At 39.6% G+C, this 20,970-nt stretch overlaps 1 protein-coding gene across 12 annotated transcripts in view; it reads left to right on the plus strand.

Annotated features, from left to right (window-relative positions):
* The window catches only part of GLI3 (GLI family zinc finger 3), a 223,478-nt gene that overhangs the window by 146,445 nt on the left and 56,063 nt on the right, over nt 1-20,970 (plus strand). For all 12 annotated transcript variants that reach the window (XM_040547619.1, XM_040547624.1, XM_040547621.1 and 9 more), the window contains 3 exons: nt 1,207-1,412; nt 7,005-7,151; nt 15,134-15,335. In XM_040547619.1, coding sequence (XP_040403553.1) covers nt 1,207-1,412; nt 7,005-7,151; nt 15,134-15,335 — 555 coding nt within the window. The remainder of the gene's footprint in view (nt 1-1,206; nt 1,413-7,004; nt 7,152-15,133; nt 15,336-20,970) is intronic.

Genomic DNA, 20,970 nt, shown 5'->3' on the forward strand with positions numbered 1-20,970 from the left:
GATGACAACTATCTCCATTGATCGCGGTGTGTGTATGTTAAAAGAAAAAAAATACATTTCTTGTTTTATTATTCTTTGTAAGCCAGCAGCATCAAAGGAACAGGCTGCCCTTGCTGCTCTCACAGCTGCTGCCTGTGTCTGTGTTGTATATATGCTAAATTAATTGGAAAAATAGGGACAAAAAGACATTTAATTCGGGTCAACCAGTTGGACTAGAGCAAATACATGACAGGCTTAATCATTGTCTTTTGCCAAAGAGCAGGTTGGCAAGGGCAGGCACTCCAACCCCTTCTGATGAAATTTGGACTTCTTCCAGTGCCTTTGGAGCCTGGATGCTGTGAGAGGAGGGTCTTCACTCTGAGTCCTGACGCTGTCATACCGTCAGGGTGTGATGGTGAAGAAGGTTACAGCAAGTTTCTTGTCTTTTGTCAGCTGTGAACTCAACTTTCAGCCTTGCTTCATCACAGTTTCGTACACGCAGCCTGAGAATGCAACACTGCTCTCCCTTCGTATGGGTGATGTATTTAATTACTGTTGACTTGTTAAAGGCATCAGTCTTTGGTGCCAGGCTAAAAGCAAACACATGCAGCAATCTTTGTTCCTTTGCCACCAAGTTTTCACCAGCTTTTGTGGGAAGGGACAACAAAATTGCTCCAAAGTGCCCAGCTGTCTTAATGGCTTACAAAGTTTGAGTTTTCTGAAATTATTTCTGTACAGACATTCAATCTTGCACTTTCAGGAAGGGTAAGCTGGCAAATCAAGGGAGTGGGTGCAGTGTAACTCAAAACTTTCTTCCCAATAGACATGGTCATAAAGACGTAAGTGATTCAGTATCTCAGTATGTCTTCCATATTACAGCAGTAATTAATATCTGGTATACAGGGTGCATATTTCACGCTAATTAAAGCGATTATCTGCTAAACTCTATGGAGAAATGGATGGTATTGAGGGATGTAACAATTAAACTATATATAAGCTTGTGTTAAAACTGGCCAGAGAAATCTTGCTATTAATAGATACAGAGAAGAATCCATTTCCTTTCCTTTCTCTCGCCAGGTAGTTGAATTTGGTGGAAGTTACTACATGTGCAACCCAGTTGTTATTTTTTCAAGAAATAAATGTGTTACCTTTAAACTGTTTTTGTTTATCATATAGATAACCTGGCTGGTTTTTTGTTTGTTTTTCTTTCTTCCTTTTGCCTTGCAGGCCTTCTGCCTTATCTACTAGCCCAACGTATTCAGACCTTCCGTTCATTAGAATTTCCCCTCACAGAAATCCTGCTGCAGCATCAGAGTCTCCCTTCAGCACTCCTCACCCGTACATTAATCCGTACATGGACTATATCCGGTCCCTGCACAGCAGCCCGTCCCTGTCCATGATCTCGGCAGCACGCGGACTCAGCCCGACAGACGGTGGGTTAAGACAGGCTTCCTGTTTTCTGTCATTGTAGCAACTAAAGTTATATTAATCTTGTCAACATTTTTCCCCCTCATTCAAAGCAGCTTCAGCAGGTTTGTCAGACATATTCATTATGTCATAAATGTTTCAATACTTCATCAGCCTATCACGGCTCATTTGTACATTTCACAAATGTTGAAACTTAAGGAAAAAAAAAAAAAAGCCTTGCCTCATTCAAAATTTAAGCTGGAAGGGTGGTGTGTGTCTTGTGACATCTTTTGTTTGTGGAGCTGACCCTGGGTGTGATTTTGATCTTTGAAGAAACCCTGTGCATCTTCACTGATTTGAGCCACATTCTTAATGAGTGCAAATCATGTAGTGCCATGGAGTTCAAGTGCACAGGCTTGTTAATTAACATAGTATTTTTCAGTTATGTAAACCATGTATTTATTTGGTATGTTTAGTCAATAGTTCTGTTTAAAGTTCTGTAGATTTATTTCCATTTACCCTAGCCCAGAGATATGAAACTGAAATAAAAGAAGTGGCCGATGATAAGGACAAACACCTTTAGTTTAAAAGGTGGACAGCATACTTGAAATGTTGATACTTTAGGTCTTGGTGGGACCATGGCTATTACTGTCCAGGTTATATGGTTTTTTAGTGAACCTCCGCAATAGGTCTTGTTGTTACTCTGGCACATTTCCTATTCATTTCAGTGGGAATATTGGTGAAGTGAGCAATGAATAGAGTTGCACATGGTCTCAGTCTCATTAACAGTAGGTTTTTCAATAATAAGGTAAGTAGTTTGACATTTCAAAATTGTAGTATTTGCTGAAGAGAGGTGAAATATAACACACTAGCAAACAAATATGTAGTGAAGATAATTAAACTGTTATTTTAACTATGGAATAGATGTGCCCACTGTATGCAGAAACTTAGCAGAGTTAAACTGCCTTTAGGTGAATTTGAAAAATGAGCAGTGCACCCTATCCAAATGGATAACTAATTAGTCCTCACTTATAAGAACATATACCTTTACAGTTAATCCATTAGTTATGGGCACATATTCTTATGAGAATAAATTTTAATGACCTAGTGTCTGTCAAGTTATATGGCATTCACATAGGGCTTTTCTAGTAGCACTTTGGATGTTGTATGAATCCTTGCTAATTCTACCCTTTTTATTTCAGCACAGATATTTTCTTTTTTAAGTTTGAAACATATATATTTTGAAGTAACAGTTTGGATGCTCAAAGATACGTATTTTGACTCAGGGAGCTTTGGAACATTTGATATGGGATAAACATAATATATCTGTAATGTTATGGAATATTTTGAGAAAATTCTTGCGATGTATATTTGTTCTTTCATAAAAGCTAATATGCAGAACACTGCTATCTTTTCTTTAGTAGCCTTCTGAATCACATTCATGCAGAATTTCATTTATGCTAAGGTACCTCCAATTGCACATACCAAGAAAGGAAGGAAGGAAACCACCTATCACACAAATATAGGACATTATCCTTTGTAAGTTCTTGGTCTCAGGTACATGGTGCTTACTTCACTTGCATAGGTGTAGGCATATAGTGCCATCCAAATACTCTGGGGCATCTGACTATCACCCAACACTCTAGAAAGGCAGAGATCTCCTAGAGGTGTTTTGTCATATTCTTCAGGCCAGTAGTAATCTCTCTGAAACTCTAGAGTGTTTCAGGGTAGAATTCAGTTTCAGATTTTGGCAACTAATTTTAAGTATCTACAGTACAGAACCCTACCTGTGATGTTGGTGTGCTATTTTGCCATTATAGTGCAGTGAGATCTACATAATGCAGTCAGTGAAGCCTTAGGAAACTATTCAGCTAACACAAATATAGGCACTAATATTTTACTAGCTGAATCTGGAGCTCAGTCATAACTACAGTAGTGCTAAGACATGTCTACAAATTAGGTGTCTGGTGTCGGATGAGGTCTGTGGAATATCTTACTTTGCCTCCAGCTGCCACCTCAGAAAGGTAGTTTTCTCCTTTAAGGCTTGTTTCATGTCTGCCAGCCTTGGATATCCAGGGGCTTTCAAATGGCATGAGACATTTAGGTGTGCAAGACACAGTCTTGATGCATTACTGCTCATGCCTTGAGCTTTGATCACTGACTTTATACACAAACTTAGCCTTTCATAAGTACAAGTTAAATGTACTAGGTAAAGCTTTTTTCATCGTTTTTTAAACAATTACATGTTAGTTCACATTTTCTCTAGGTTCATGACTCATCTTTGATGAGTTATTGCAGCCCAGGTGTTGTGCAGCAATGCCTGAAAATACAGTAAATGGAGGCATTGGAGATATTTTAATAAAACAACATACTTATTGAAAAGCTGTTAAATTTGTTCTCTGGCATCCATAGGTTGTCATCAGGTCAGTCAGACAATAAAATGGCTTTTTTTCAGGTGTAGGTTCCTGGAATCAGATAGTCCAGATCATGGCTTAGGCACTGCAATGAAAATTTAAAATCCTGTGATTTAAAGGGGGACATGCACATAAAGTACTGATAACATGGTGGACATCATGGCTTAAGTCATATTGCATTTGAAATTTGACAACTTGTAAGTTGTTACTGTTCTTCTGGAAGTCATAGTGAGATTTCTCTTGCTACTCTTAATTGCTTTAGGCCAGTTAAATAATTAGGTCAGTGTACTCTATTGGGCTCAGTCTGTTGTCTTACAGATCAGGGGATAGCCAGGAGCCAAAACAATCCGTAACATAACTAAGAGCAGTTTCACATTTACTACAGGTCTTGCCAGCTGTAATTAATGACTGCCACAGCAGCAGTGATGGTAGCGTCACATACCGTGTCACTTCACCTTGCCCAACAGAGCCAGTGGGCTGGGGATGGTCAAGGATTCCTCGGAATAACACGAGTGTTCGAGGCAGGGTTAAGGACTAAACCCACTGTTGCTGGTGTGTGTCAAGCTGAGAGCTCGAACAAAGCTCAGCAATGACCACAAATGCAGAAGCACAGAAGCAGATGCCTCCTCCTGTAAAAAGGCAGGAGCAAAGCTGAAGCTACTCAGAGATAAACAGGAGAAAATTCAGTGCTGTGGGCCTTCCCGTTTACCCTTCATTTACCCTTCATGCAATACATCATTTAGTAGGCTAATTTTTTATGTTTGAAGAAGGTAGTAAGAAATGATCTTTAAAGAGCACCAGAGCATTTCTCAGCATATGGAACATTTAGTAATGCAATTATGAGCTTGCTATGTGTTCTGCAGCAGTTCATTTTAAAGTTTGCAGCCAATGTTATTGTTAGTTAACCCAGACACTTATGTCAGAAAGCTCAGGAAGTATGTGTGTCTGGAAAGATATGGTGGTTGCCTACTACTGTAAAACTTTAAAATCGGTGATTCAGGGTGAGTTACTCGTCTTTTGGAATTTGGTCTGAATGTTTTTCTTGCCATTTCACAGAAAATGATGGTGGCTGAAGTAGATTATATTTAATTAAAAAAACAAATTTGTAATTTGGAAAAATATACCAACAACCTTTAATTTATCTCAGCTTATTTTCTTGTACCATTTCAGTTCCTATTCAGTGTACTTCTATTTTTTTGAATCTTTCCTGAAAATTGGTTGTATTTGACATAACTTGAAGAGCATTTTCTTCAATTCTATTTGGTAAAAATAAAGGCAGGTGATGCACTTTAGAAATGTGGTTGCTGAATAAACTTTTCTCCAATTTCCGTGCTGTATTTTCCTCCGTTTAGTATAAATGTTGATTCTTTGCTTCTGAGGTTTGTATTTGGGATCCAATTCTCTAATGTAAACATAAATTATATTTTTAGTAGTACTATGTAAGTAAGAATATTCAGGTAAGTTAGTAATACACAGAATTGCAGCTTGAAATTCTGTTTCCATTCAGGATTTGGTTACTGGGATCAAAGAAATGTCTCATTAAATAATATGAAATAATAATAATAATAAAAAAAACAGTTGTGGTATAGCTTCTTAAGCTAAGGAGATTTAAGTTCTTCAGGCTAACTGATGGGCTGATGTACCATCTTCTGATGAGCAGAGTGTAAGGAAATTTTAGCTGTTTTGCAAGTGGAAGTAGAGAGTAGAGATGAAGTCTGCTCACCTCAGTTTGCATAGCAAGCTAGAGTCGGAATCAGGAATGGAGCGCAGCTCATTTTTTGATCACTTCAGTACTTCTCACAGAAGCCCATGAAATGACCCTGTTCTTACAGTAGCATTTGGAGCCTGCTGAAACGAGATGATACTAAAATGGCATGGATTTTTGTGTTTATCTATAGTTGCCCATTAGTTGATAGACTCCTGAAAACTTCAGAGGAACAGAAAGCTCACACATTATTTTTGCAGGAGAGAAAGGCTAATATAAGTCACTGTCAGAGGACTGCATCACTCGTAAGATCACTTATGGGTAGTAGAGCCCATTTTGTCTGTGCTTCTGACTCTGCAAACATGCTCATAAGTCAAGTACATGTATATATGAACGTTGAAGGATGGGATGGCCGCATTCATTGACTTCAGTCTGTCCTCCAAAAAAAAGCAACCAACCTGCCCCTGTTCATGGACGGCAGGTATTTGTCCTGAAAGCGTGCTTTGTCCTTGTTCAGTCCTAAACTTTTATGCAAACTGTCACTGTGAGTGAAAGTCTCAGAAGACCAGAGGTCTTAGAATAATAGAATCATAGAATGGTTTGGGTTGGAAGAGACCTCAAAGATCACCCAGTTCCAACCCCCTTCCATGGACAGGGATGCCACCCACTAGATCAGGTTGGCCAAGGCCCCATCCAGCGTGGCCTTGAACACCTCCAGGGATGGGGCATCCACAGCTCCTCTGGGCAACCAGTTCTAGTGCCTCACTACCCCTACAGTGAAGAATTTCCTCCTAATGTCTAGTTTAAATCTATCCTCTTTTAGTTTAAGACCATTCCCCCTTGTCCTATCATTATCTACCTAAGTAAAGAGTCCTTCTCTATCTTCTTTATAAGACCCCTTTAAGTATTGAAAGGTCACAATGAGGTCTCCTCAGAGCCTTCTCTTCTCCAGGCTGAACATCCCCAGCTCTCTCAGCCTTTCTTCATAAGAGAGGTGTTCCAGCTCTCTGAGCATCTTTGTAGCCTTCCTCTGGATCCCTCCTCTGGTCTTCTGATTAGAGACTCCAGAAATATGAATGGTTATGGAAGTTGAACCACGTTGTTACCTTAGCGATGGATTCCTTTGGGCCAGGGGTGAGGTAAATGAGAAAAAAGCTCTAAGAAGGTTTTCCTGCATGTGGTTAGCTTTTTATGGAATGAAGTAAATCGTACTAGTTTCCATTGCTGTCAGCCTGTCACTTTTTGAATCACTTAATAGTAAATATAAAAAAATGAGATCACTGAGCTCATTAATACTTTATGCTTGCTGTTTTTGAATGGTGTCTTTGCATTTGCATCATTGGTTGAAATACATTGACCAGTAGTGCTTACTGCAGATGTTGCATTACATTAAAAAATAAACAGGCTGTTTTAATAGCCAGAGAAACCAGAAGTGTGATAAAACCTTCCTTTTCGTTTATCTTACGTCATTAACGCTGCTTTTTATGTTGTGTTTTTAGCTCCACATGCTGGCGTCAGTCCAGCTGAATATTATCATCAGATGGCTCTGTTGGCAGGCCAGCGCAGCCCGTATGCAGACATCATTCCTTCAGCTGCCACTGCTGGAGCCGGTGCTCTTCATATGGAATATCTTCATGCCATGGATAGTAAGTGACATTTTCTAGAAATACAGTCCTGCAAAAGGAACCACATTGTCATTCCTGGTCTGACCCAAAAGGTCTCCACGCAGATAAAGAAGTGGGAGTCAACACAAGTCTCTTCATGAGGCTGGAAGAGAAGACCTAAGCATTGATTGCCAGATGTACAAAGGTTATATTGAGTCTGAAAGTAAAGTATGAAAGAAAGTAGGGAGAGGAACAGGACTGCTCCTGAAAGTAGGTTATACATTTTATTTCCAGCAGGGCTTGAGTGCTTTTGAAAATGTCCTTTTCTATTCACAATCAGTAACTCACTTTCATCGTTAGGGTGAGTATTTCCCCTGATGAGCTCTCTGTTAATAAAAGGTTTATGTCTGTTTTTCCATTAGGAGAGCATGTTCCCCTCCTTTTTAGAGAATGGTAGGCATGCCTAAAAGTTGTAGGCGTAGGCATCACAGACTTTGATACTGCTTCTAAGGTGAAGCAGGTTGCTGAATTCTTAAGGATCCTGTCGTAGTTTTCCCTAGTGTTAAGAACATTCTTTACCCACTTCAGCATCTTTCAGACCTTTAACATATCTCCCTTTCTCTGGCGAAGGAAGAAAAGAGAGCACACCATTCCAAACTGTTCACTGTTGCTTCTTTTGATCAGCTTGAAAGGTAATGCAGAGTACTCCCCTCTAGTCAGAAGATGTTTGTATGCTTATTGGGATGAACTTTGTTTCTTCCAGAAGGGAAGTAAAAGGCAATAACAAAAGACAAGCACTGTTGACTCTTGCTTGGTAGTACAGAGCAATGCAATAGCATTAGACCACCTTATTGTCCCACAGCTTTTTAAAATCTTTGTTAGCATGTGGTTTCTTCTTACCCGTGTCCCACTGTTGGCTGCATGCCATAGCTGCTGATCCCCAGGAGCGTGGGAGTTGGGAGATTCACCTCTGGAACACATGGGAATATAGGTAGCTACCTCTGCAAAACACACTCCTGGGAGTGTGACATATTTGACTGACCAGCAGTCTTTACAAGAATCAGGCAAGACAGATCGCTGTGGAACTGGGAAGGCAAACTATTTCCATTTTGTTACCTTGATAATGAAGGATTTTTTAATTTAGTTTCTGTTATCAGTCTCATATTGCACTGGCAGTGTGCATAGTGATTTCACAGTAATGTAAAATACCTTGAGCCCACTTGAAGAACATAATAAAACCAAACAAGGAGTATGGAACAGGAATTAATGTGCAGGTTTCAGTGCCTGAAAGCTTATGAATGTCATACTTCCTAATTTGGATTTTGAGAGGAATATGGAAAGATGAGGTACGCTGTTAATGCAATTGGTGCATATTAATAATAGCTTGCAGAACGGAAATTCTGTTGTGTTAGCAGTTCAGGCAATGTAAATCTTCTGCTGTGTTCCAGCTGCAAGGAAAAATCCCTAGCTTGTATAAAGGGATGTGACTTCATTGAAGTACAGGGATATTCTGTACTTGCAATGTTTTCGGTTCCTATTGGGAGTTTCCAAATGCACACAGATAGAAGTTCCAAACCACGTATTTAGAGGTAGACATGATGCAATGGGCCTGTTCAGTATATAGGAAGATGGATACCTAGGTGTATGATAGAAGACCTAAGAAAATCAGAAGGCACTGCAGTACTCATACCGATAATGGCATACGCACAAAGGACCTTCTTGTGTGAGTAGAGATTATATATGCTGTAATCTACATAGAATTACAGTTTTTGCATCCCAAGCATATTATCACTTCTTATTTAAGGGGAAGTGTATTGACCTTTGCCCATAACTTCATCCCATTCATAAAATGTACCTAAACACTAGCTCTAATAAGGATGTTTGCTGTCACCAGCTTTAGCAGCCATATATTTGAAATGTGCTCTTTAATTTGTTTTGTGTTTGTTTTTAAAAATTAAAATCACACATTTGAGATTCATTATAGCAGCAACTTTTCAACTAGGGATTATTTCAGAGTTAAAGACAAAAAATGTGTAACAATATTATGCAAATGGATTATTTTTAAACAGTAAGTAGAGAATTAAAATAACGAATCCTACAAAGGTCACTCAGCTCACCTTCTGTATTTGATGAGAATGTGTTTAGTCAGGCAATAGCTGCTTTTATCTAAATAGAGTATGAAGTTACCCTTTTACTTTGTAAAAACTAATTAAAACTATCTTAACTTGCATGGGTATACAGTAAATTAATTGTCATTAAATAAGAATCTGAATGTCCTATCATTCATCATGCTAAAGAAAACTCCTTTCTTCTTTGTCAGAATTTTACATTAGAAAAGAGAACAAAACAATTAGCAGGAAGCCAATACTAAGGCTTTAAAAAAAGAAAAAAGAAAAAAAAGGAAAAAAAAAGAAAACCACAATAAGAATGTCCATGTTTGCATTTAATAGCTGAGTACAGTGATCAATGCAAAACAATGTCATTTGTTTGCATCTTTCTTCTTAAGGGTTTATATAGTGATCTTAAAAGTACTCTTTCACCTTTGCCCAGTCTCGGCAAAGGAAACAGAAGAGAGACTAGTAGTTTGCCTCATTATCTGCTATCAAATTCTGAGTGAGTTAACTCAACTCAAAGACTGCTGCTCATTTATTCCACACAGCAACCAAATAGATACAAGCAAGACATTTTTCTTATTTTGTGAAGCAAGTCTGTCTCCTAACTGTGTGCTTATGCAGCACCTAGCACAGTAATCTGGCATCTTTACCCTGTCCCGTAATATAAATAATAATGCCCACAATTGTGGATGATATGAGCGAGAGAAGGGTTAATCAGAAACTTAAATGTTGCCTAAGGAGGAAGAAACTTCTTGAAGCTCTAAACTTCACTGTCCATGAACTTTTTAATATGTTGTGGGAGAATAAGGCCAAATTCCTGTATGCTTGATTGGCATGTTTCCTCATCCTCTCACGTGAGGCATGAAAAGTGGACCAGAATGTTCTTTGTTGTTTATAATGCTTTTCTGCCATTTTGGCAGCCAAAATCCCTCACCAAGTCTTCCCATCATCTTGCTTGGTCTTTAGGGGTCAGATATGTTACCTTTAATTATAACATCAAAGTAACCAGGAGAGTAGCTGTGGAAATAGCTGTTGCTATTGGCAGTAGCAGCAACTGTAATTCATTATTGTGGCTGGAAAGATACTGTATGCAAAACCTGTCTTTTAATCACTTACGTAATTCTAAAAATCACACAGCTTTTGGGGGTTGATATCTGCGTATTTCCCTTGGAGAATAAATTGTACTCTGCTTTTGAATTGTGTTTATTGTAATAATGGCATCATAGAATCATTCAGGTTGGAAGAGATCTCTCAGATCATCTAGTCCAACATTTAAGGTTGGCAAACATGTTCCCTGAAGTTTCTAGGTTCACCTCCAATCAGTATTAATATCCTCATTCTGATTAACTTCTGCCTGTGCTCACTCAGAATAGGAGATTTTCCTTTTTCAGAAGCTATTCAGCATTGGCCTACCCCTCTTGCCATTACAGACACTGATAGCAGCTCTGCTGATGTAACGAAATTAGGCTTACCTGAGCAGTTGAACCTATGTGAGGAGCTTTGGATTAGGCTTGCTTGATTTCTGATTTTCAACCACAACTGGAGAATGAATGCAGAATAGCAAAGCCATTCCTTTTCCTCTTGCATTGATGAGTGATAGAGCATTTTGGAAACAAAGACAAAATTCATGACAGACTTCCATGAAGTGAAAACAAAGTTTACACATACGTGAGCAGAAACCAAAAGGAAAAGAAATAAAAAAGAATGCTTTAACTAAAAAAAAAAAAACACACCAAACTTCCATGTTCACAACTTCCAATAGAAACTAATGCCTTGGATGGGTTCAAAGAAGTTTGATTTAAAGGGATGGAATAAAACAGATTTGATGAAGTTTGATTTAGAGGGATGGAATAAATGATACATGTCTGAAGATTGCCTTATAAATGATTAAGTAATGCTAAAAACTTCAACTCAGAAAGCAAATTCATGGGCAAATTTGCTGGATGGCATATTCCATTTTTGAAATTTATGATGGAGATAGATATCTGTTATTTTAGAATTGATCTCCACCCCAGGAATAAGATCTTTTCTTCTGACACCTGCTGGGTTTTCTGTTAGCACACTGTAGTCTTTACTATCTACTACTGGCTTTTTTTAACTATAATATCTGCTCCAAAAAGGTGACATTCCTAAACAAATCTTCACTGTCAGCTTACATTTACATGCTTTGCCAAAGCTGATTTTTTTTTCAGTGCTTGCACAGAGGTAAATGGATTTTTAGTGAATCACTAGTCCTGCGTTTTTTGGTTTTAAAGCGTTTTATGAAGAGTGTAGAATGTAATGCTTTGGTGGGAGAATACAGTGCGCAGACAAACATCTCAAATTGCTAAATAAATATTGAAGTGTTTGTGTTTAAAATAAACGCCCGGGCAAGGCTGAAAAGTTTGTCTTAGTAGTCAGAGTAGCTTACAATTTGTGATCTATTCCTTTTTATAGTAATAGACTGAGTAAGAATGATGTTATACTAAATGAATGGTTTAGCAAACATTCTCCAGCTTAATGAATGGACAGCTCATGCTTAAGACTTTTTAAGAATGTAAAATCTAATTAAACCATGGAGATCTGAAAAAACAGTAATTCCATTTAATTGTATTTTCCACGTTGAAAGTTGTGGCCTCCCCTTCTCCCACTGTCAGATTCTGTAGAGCTCTTGCGTGGCCTTGGCTGTCGGTTCCTGCTGTGAAGCAGGAATGTCCTCCTGTACGTAGGGGACTGTTCACCCTTGGGAAACCGGCCCCATCCCAGGTATATGGAGGGTGCTGGCAAATACCACCATCTAGGTGTGGCTAGAAATGGGCACTGCCTGGAGGAGAAGAGGAAGCCCCAAACTGCTGGATGGTGTGGCTAAAGCCTGGGCTCTCTGCAGCCAATGCCCAGCACTTCTCCTCTGGTAGCTGGAAGAGACCTCTCTCTTTGTCACTGCCCACAGATCTCATGCATCTCCCACAGTGCAGGGGACAGGCATGCCCTGGCACAGGGCCTGGAGTAGCCCTGTGCTGAGGTGAGGAGTGGGCTGGCTGCTGGCAGCAGCTGGGAGGCAACGGGGAGGTTTAATGAGCATTGGGAGCAGCTCTTAGAAGAGCCATGGCATGACTTAGACAAGGGGTGAAGCAGATGGGCTCAGTCCAGAAAAGGCAGGAGGAAGACAGAAGTCATTGCAGTTTTTGAGGATCCATGGAGAGCATGAATTTCACTCCTGGGTGATCTGCTGAGGGTGACTGTGCTTCTCTCCAAGATCATAACAGCTTTCAACAGTTGTTGGTGATGCTTGCTCAGACCCCTCTGAGGTACGGGCTGGAGTACTGATGAGTTCAGCTGGGTGCTGCTGGCACAGAAAATAGTGGCTGATCACAGAAGAAGCAAAACCCAGCTGTTGTCTCCTACTTTTATTGCCCAGTCTAGCTTCAAATGAAAGATGTTCAGTTGTTAGTGTCCTTAGTAACTGCTCCACTTTTTTGATCAAACCTATGCACCCCCTCTTCAGTTAGAATCAGTATCCATCAGTCCACATTTTGCAGGCTCCTAGCAACTTTCCCAAATAAGTAGCAAACCCTTTGTAGTTGTACAGATTCAAAACTGCACTTCAGATCCACCATCACATTTGAAACTGCTCAAACACTGACATCTGTAGAGCACAATGACTCTAAACTTAAATACGGAAATTTAATAAGGTCTTGTCCCCTTCTGAGTATGCCTGCTGCCTCCTTGCTGGCCTGATGAGGTCTGTGCTAGAGGGTTCGTATCAATGTTCACATAACTACAAACAGTTCCTGTCATATCAAACACACCATTGGGATAGTTGGTAATAGATGCTGCTGTGGTAATGGTGCTTGAACAACATCTCACTTCGCTGGTCAGCCAGTGTCTATCAGGTCTTGTCCATTTCACTTTCTGCTTAGCCAGGAACACCTGTACTTAGCCATCCCCTTGTAAAACAGCGATAACAGAGTTTATTCACATATAAAACACTCAAATTGTATCCTCAGCTGAGGCAAATTACATTACCCCTACTGACTTCAGAGGAGTTGTTCTAATTTATGCTGGCTGAACAGTCAGCAGATGAGTAGTGGATGAAAGATGTAAGTGCAAAGTATTGCTATTTTTGTCTTACCATAGCATGTATCTTTAATTTCCTTATTAAATACATTGCAGCTTCTTATAGCTGCTGATCAACGTTGGGTTTTATTTTGGCACAAATAAAGCATTTTAGCCTTTGAAAGATATGAAGCATGGTACTAAGAAAATAGCAAGCAGATGCAGTACGATAGCAAGCTTGTAAGAAGGAGATAAAAAGGATTACATAAAGCGTAGTAGATTTAGGAAGAAATAAATGACTATGTCTAAGTTTAAAATGGTGAATCAAGACGGTGAATATTCATTGAAAGGCTGAGCAGTATGGACTAAGGTCTCTTGTGCATAAAAGGAAAAACAATACAAAACAACGTGTCAGCCAGATGCCAAAGAGAATTGACATCCACGTTGGCAGTTGAGGCAAAACTCAGCACAGATTAGGAAAAGGACTATAGACAGAGATCTGATCACATAAGCACAGCTGCAATAAAGTGGCAGCTTTTAATACCAGATAAAAATCTTGGATAGCATGTACAGAAAGAAGGGCAACCCACTCAGATGTGTAAGGAAAGTGTAATGGCAGATTGTGATCCAGTTGTGTCCTTGAGATTAGACTAATTGCAGTCCATTGTGCTGGTTAAAGTTAGGCACATAAATTTAAATACCCCATTTGAAAAGTTGTCCTGAGCACCAAGAGATGAGCAAGAATCAAGAAAAGCAGACCCATAATGGAGGCTTGTGGCCCACTGTTAATTACAAGTAAGTTACAGATGAAGTCAAGGAGTCTGGGAGAAGTAGCTGTAAAGCAGACATTAAACCAAAGACCTGCATGACCCTGGCTGTCAGGATTGTTAGGACTCAGTCCTTTACTGCAGGTTAAAGGGATTAAAAAGGTAGAAGCTGCAGTACTGTTACAGGAAATAGTTCAGTACACAGCAGGGAGGCTAATTCTCTCTTCAGTCTCAACTGAGATGGAAAAGAATTAAATAAGGGGAAGAAATTTAAGGTGATCTTCTATCAGGACTGGAGATCGTTGGGATGATGGTAAAGGTAAAGGTAAAATAGACAAGAAGAGGCAGAGATTTTCAAAGCAGCACAGAGAATCTAGAAATGTAGTATGTATTTATTTTAATGGTATCTCTATGTTTGCCTTTACTGCTTCGAAAAGTTTAATCTTTAGTTTTGAAGAAATCTGGCAACTGTAGGCCCCTGTGAACCCCAACACAAGAATATGGGATCCTGGACAAATTCAAATAAAGCCTACTGTTATCAATCTAATGCTGCGAATGCCAATTTGACTTCTGTTGTTAGAGCTGGCCTTTATAGTGTTTTTTCAGTACTGATTTTTAGTTTTGCATCAAGTATCGCACAGGCAGCACTACTGTCAACAAAGGAAATGCTGCCACTTCATTTCTACACTATATTTTACAAGTTTAGCTTTGACTGTATGTATTAAATGATGCGGATTTGGGTTTGCTAGTAGCCCAGATCTGAACCACTGTCTCATTGCTTGTGGTTGAATTAATGATGTGAATGTCTAAGAAGCCATCAGATTCATAAATCACCAGAAATGAGAGGGATAACTCATAAAAGTCTTTTCCTTTTGTTTAGCAATTTATCATTTTGCTTGCACATTAATAAACAGAGCTCCCCTGAGGTAAGCCACAGGAAGATAGATTTTTCATCCTAATTTTCCTCAATCGTAGCCAGTAGATCACAAGTGGAGAGAGTGGGCTTGTCACAGCATGTTGGTGTCTTGTGACTCCCTCTACCCATCACTGATAAAAAATAAATGTGATTAAGTACCCCGGTGGATAATTATTTGTGTTTACATAACAGGCGCCAGGTTTCCAAGTCCGAGATTGTCAGCTAGACCAAGCCGAAAGCGTACGTTGTCCATATCCCCCCTATCTGATCACAGCTTTGACCTTCAGACCATGATACGGACATCTCCAAATTCCTTGGTCACAATTCTCAATAATTCTCGTAGCAGTTCCTCAGCCAGTGGTTCTTATGGCCACTTATCTGCAAGTGCAATAAGGTAAGAACAGCATTTTCTGTGTATATTGTATATTCTCGTGTATGTCATACACACACACACAGGCACACACAAGTGTGATTGTACACTCACATCTTAAATAACCGTTCTGTTTTGTGTATACGTGTATTTTACAGTTTCTGTACTGTATGTTCACTAGAGCTTAGTTTAAAGTATAAAATACTTTTTTTTCTTGCTCAGAAAGGTAACCACAAGGGACATTTTGGCATACTATTATCCAGTGTATGTGTGTGTCTACTCAGGAATCTGTGTTCAGAGAAGAAGTTCTAGGATAGGTTTGTGACTTAAGCCACTTGTGTTCTTCTGTTCATAGATATATCAGAGTGAAATGTTCATACATTACAATCATCAGAGAACATCATCAACATTGATTCAATCATCAATGTTAATTGAACATGGTGCTGTTCAATTAAAATGTTTTGCTAGAATTTCCTGATATCCATGTTAAAATTTTTTCGTATGTTAGTATGTGTATTGAAAGATTAGACTTTCTGTGGCTGAATTATCTTTTTTTTTTTTTTTTTTTTTTCTACCAAGGAAGTACTGTTATTATCCAGTATCATCAGAAATGCATCAGAATGGCCACTTCACTTGCATGTGCAAAAAACAGCCAAAAATGCTTGTTCTGAAGGCAGAAGATCAGAGTAGCAAGGGAAGAGGCAGGGAGAAATTGTACTGTGTAGGGAGAAAGGAAAGGGAAGCAAAGAGAGCACAGGGAGGTGGAACAAAAGCAAGAGTGCCAGAAAAAGGGAGTGGAAGAAAATGAGAAGCAGCAGAAAAATGGAGATGCAACTGCAGAACATTGTTGTATGTGTGACAGTGCTATATCTTAACTGAGAAAAGCTCCTTTGGTATTCAAAAAATAAAATAAAAAAAATCCCCCACCTCTCCAAAGTCTCAGAAAATATTGGTTTTGCATTTGTGGCACTCGAACAAAGAGTGCTGCTGGTCCCTGGCTTAAAAGCAGCCTCCACCTTCAATTTGCATTGAGGGAAAGGAGCAAGTCCCCACAGCAATTTCTTGAGATCTAAAAAAAAACATTTTTGGCAAGGCTCAGACATGCCTTTCCAGCAAAAATGACACACTTAAAACTTCAAAAAGTGGCTATGGGGATTTGCACTTTTGGAGAAAATGGGGCACGCAACTGGTGTGTTGGAAACCATGAGCCTGCCAAACTTCGAAAGTGACAGCACTGTAAATATTTGGTATTAGCATAAGTGCTGTTGTGGTTTTTTTTAAGCACTTCTTTTAAATAGTAGTGTTTCATAGCTCTGATGTACTTGAATAGCTGTGCAGTATTTCACAGGTATGATATCATAGCTCTGCAATACAACTCTACAATCTTTGTAACCACAGCCCCAATTACCAAGCTCCTTAATGCGGAATATGATTTATATCAGTAGCTGGCAGCAGTTTTGGACCACATCTGTTAAATACATCTACTGTATGGAGGTGTACTAGCCCCACTGTCGTTAAGATGGGATGGCACTTCAATTACTAACCTCCTTTTCCATTGCTTGTAACTTTGGTTAAGCAAATAGTGCATGAAAGTTGGCATACTCTACACTGGAGTAAGTCTTCCTGCCTTTTACTCTTCCCCCACAGCTGGAAATGGTTGCTCTATGTTTTTGACACATCAAATCACAAACATAAGGGCCATACCTGCCAAGCTAGAGTCAGATGAATAGTTTTGCTGAAGGCAGTTGTAGAACTTACGTGCAGAGACTGAGTAAGGGTGCACCCACCGGTACGGTGGGTCTTGTGAACTGGTGTCACTGGGGACAACAAGGCTTATGCGACTGAGTCTATGGTTGGCAGAAACTTTCAGCACTCCCTGGTCGTACTTTCCAGGCATGCATAATACAAAATTTCACACCATTTTGAATTAATAATAATTTTTTTTTTAACAAGAGTATGTTCATCGTAAAAAGTGGTAAACATATCACTCCATTCTTTCCCTCTTTAAAAGGAGGGAAAGGGAGAGGGAGCTAGCAATTTTCCCAGCATTGATACTCACCTCTGTTGATGCCTTTTAACTTCTCTCATGTAAACCTGTCTACAAAAGAGTTACACTAAAATAAACAGTGACATAAGGTATTCAACCCAGGCCACATTTCATTGCTTTAATAAATTCCAAGACTAAGTAACAACAGGGCTATCAGTAAAACTTCATTTATTGAAATTCACTGTCTTGTAAATAATGCATTCAGCACAAGAACTGCTGTACTGAATCAAATCATAGGTTCATCCTGTTTAATATCCTGTCTGCAGCAGTGATCAAAATGTAGAAAAAACTTTTCCTAGTGTAAAATCCCAGCTTCTGGAAACTTGCAGGTAAATCCCATAGGAGTTACAGTAAGAAAATGGTATAGTTCAGCTCTGCACATGGAATTCCAAGATAGGAGGGATTTGTAGTTGAGACAATGTCAGTATTGTTAACTTTATTTAATATTACACAGTCCTTCTAGATCTTGTTTCCAATCACTTTTAACTTAGCCCAAATAATTTACGCTTGGCAGCATTTTTTCATGGCAGATGCCTATCTAAAGCTGAGTATTTAAAAAAAAAATAAAAAAGGCAAAATTATCAATTTCTCAGAATGACGTTAGGGGAAACCAGACTTTCCTGTACATAGTAAAAGAGCTCCTGCTACCATTTCGCTGAGAAGCTAAAATTTGTCAGGAATGTCATCTAGATGCTATAGATAAGGTCTTTGCTGTTCCTGAGAGCTTGTCCCATTCAGCCTGTGATAAGCCCTTAAGAGATTTCTATTAGCATGTGTTAAATAGATGTTTACTAAGAATTCAGTGTGTTCCAGTCCAGGGCCCACAGAAAGGAAGGAGGACTTTTCCCTGCAGCTGCAGATCTTGTTAATCTGCTACCTCCTTGGGAAGCTTGTGGAGGCAAAGCTGTCTGCCCAACCATAACAGCCTTCCTTCCTTGAATGTGAAAAAGAAAGCAGTCTTCAGAGGAAACAGGTGCCAGACCAGGAACTGTCCAGGCTAAGCACACTGGGACAAAATGCTTGCATATAACTCAAAGTAAGATTGCACTAGAAGGGAGAAAAAGCTGCAAAATAAGGCATGCAGAAGCCAGTCATTAACGAGAATGAAGGTACTGCCCCCTTGTGATTGTGCATTGATACCATCTTTAATTTTAGGGTTGCACGGTATTTTTTTCACAGGATGCCAGTGCACCACACTGAGTGTTTTTCACAGTGCACCAGCTGAACCACTTCTCTGGATCAGTCAGAGCTGCAGGACTCTCCCTCAGTTGCCTCAGGCAGCTGTAGAAGAGAAGGGAGTATCTTAACCTGGTTGTTTGCTGCATGGAGAGTGGGCTCTGCTCTTGCAACAAAATCCTAGCCTAATGCTGGGCAAACTGAACTAGTCAGAAATGACCACCAGGGTCATGTCATACAGTTTCTTTTCTGGAGGCCCAGCATAAAACTTAATTTTGCAAAGAAGCTGAGTGCTCACAGCCATGGCTTGAAGCTACTGACAGCTATTTTGAAAATTTCTTGTGCTGTGTCATGTTAATTAACCCAGGAGATCAGGCCTCCATGCCTGAAACTGGGCAACCACAATGAGTGGCACTTCTTACTGTAGTCTTTCTTTGATTCATGTGCCTGTGCAAATCAAGTCCTTCCCCTTCACCTCAGAGGGAGGCTGAAAGCATTAATGTTTTGTGAAGTACTTAGATTCTGCAGTGATGAGAACAGTAGAGAAGCTCAGGAGGGTATCAGTAATTACGTATTCACAGAAGGTTTAAATACAGTCGAAAGAAGGCCCATGGGCAGTACCCTGGGCAAGGAGAAGAAAAATATCAGTGTTTCTCGATGAAGAATATTGTGTGTCTTGTGCCTGAATGAGGTAAGAATCCTGAAGGGGGAAAAAAAGGTGCATGGTCATGTAATTAAAGACTGATGAGTGAGAACAAGAGCGTACGGGCAGGTTAGTTCTGGTATGTTTGATTTTGTAGTCTCAATGCTTTTTCAATCTATTTTTGCAGAGTTGCTACTTGTATTAAGAAAGTGTCTCCAGGACCTGGTTGGTCTTTTCATTGGCTAAAAAAAAGGTGCATCCTCTGGCTAAAAGATTACGTCCCGTGTTTCACACAGCTTTTCAGCCTAGGACCCGCTGTATGATCACTGTGGGATGTTGAGGATGAAGCCAAATAAAAGGAGACACATTTTGGGCTGTGGTTTTACGGAGACAAGCATGAGAGGGCTCTGGTCCTTGACATGGGTACTACTGCAGTTTGAATAATAAATAATAATAGTTTAGCACAATCCAGATAGGGCTTGACTTGGCGGGCGCTTTGTCATTGTCAGCTGGCAGCATAATGCTGTATCCTGACTACTGGCTGAGTACTTGAAAAGAAGATGTCGCTCCTGCTGACAGCTAATAGTGGATCTCCTTTAGCACACCAGGTAGAGCTTCTACTTTGTGCATTTGAAAACACCTGGTTTAGGTCTCAGCTGGGAAAGATTATGCAGAAAGTAGGCGTATGAAGCAGCATCAAATGAGGATAATCCTTCATTTGACATTTACTCATTTGGTTACCTGCCTCAGTCCTGCAGTGCAGCACCCCTGCTATTAATCTTTTGTCAGGATGTACTTACATGTTATATCTGCTACCTGTGACAATTATTAGACTTTGCACTTCACTAGCACTTCTTTTTTGAGAGGCAGCATGGCCTAGAGTGATTACAGAGGGGGTAATCACTTCCCATAATATTAAGAGTACCAATTCAAAACCTTTACAAAAGATTAGCTGGTCTTTAATAAACACAGGAGGTTGGGACTTCATGTTCTGTATGATCTGAAATTCAGAACCTCTGTTATTTTTCCAGTCCCTTAACAGCCCTACAATACCAAATTTACAAAGTCAGTTTTCAGAAAATGAGCCAAACTCCCTATCAGCTACAAACTGTTTAAGTCAGGAGCAGTTCCACCTACTAGAAGAGATTTTTTTTCGGTCTATGCAGATGTAACTGAGAATACACCATAGCCATCTCATAACATCTTAAAAATCAGTTTCTTATGAGCACAGGAGCCCTTTGGGATTTCCTCCAAGGTCTGAAAGAAACTGAAAAAGCACAGCAACACTTTTTTTTTTTTTTTTCCCTGGACTCTGCCCCTGCATCCCTGATGTTGTGAGAACAGGAAGGAGAGATTAACACAGTGTGGTTAATTACAGCCAGATCCTGGTTGTTCTGGCTCCAGTCACTTTGATCTGAAGCTGGACATGAGGGGAATGGTGTTGATGCATTTGCCAAGAGCACTAGAAAGAGGTAGCCAGGTTTGTAGGGAAAGCTTAGGTAGCAGTGGATTAGTATCACCGAGGAAGACACGAGACTGCTTCTGCAAGCAGGTATTGGATTATCAATGGTTTCCTCATCTTATACAAGCTTCTTGTGTAGAGTATTTGTGGTAGAGTACCCGTAATGAGTCAGTACACTCCTCTCTGAACTGCTTTATAGCTAGAGACGAGTGACCATGTATTAATTGACCATGTATTAATTTCTACAGTTGCTCTTTGCAAACACAAAGAGAAAAATGAAGAGAAACATAAAAACAGAGTTAAGATGTATTGAAAGTATAAAGCTTTTTGC

This window comes from Cygnus olor, chromosome 2 (assembly GCF_009769625.2).
Source record: "Cygnus olor isolate bCygOlo1 chromosome 2, bCygOlo1.pri.v2, whole genome shotgun sequence".
NCBI classification, from domain to species: Eukaryota; Metazoa; Chordata; class Aves; order Anseriformes; family Anatidae; genus Cygnus; species Cygnus olor.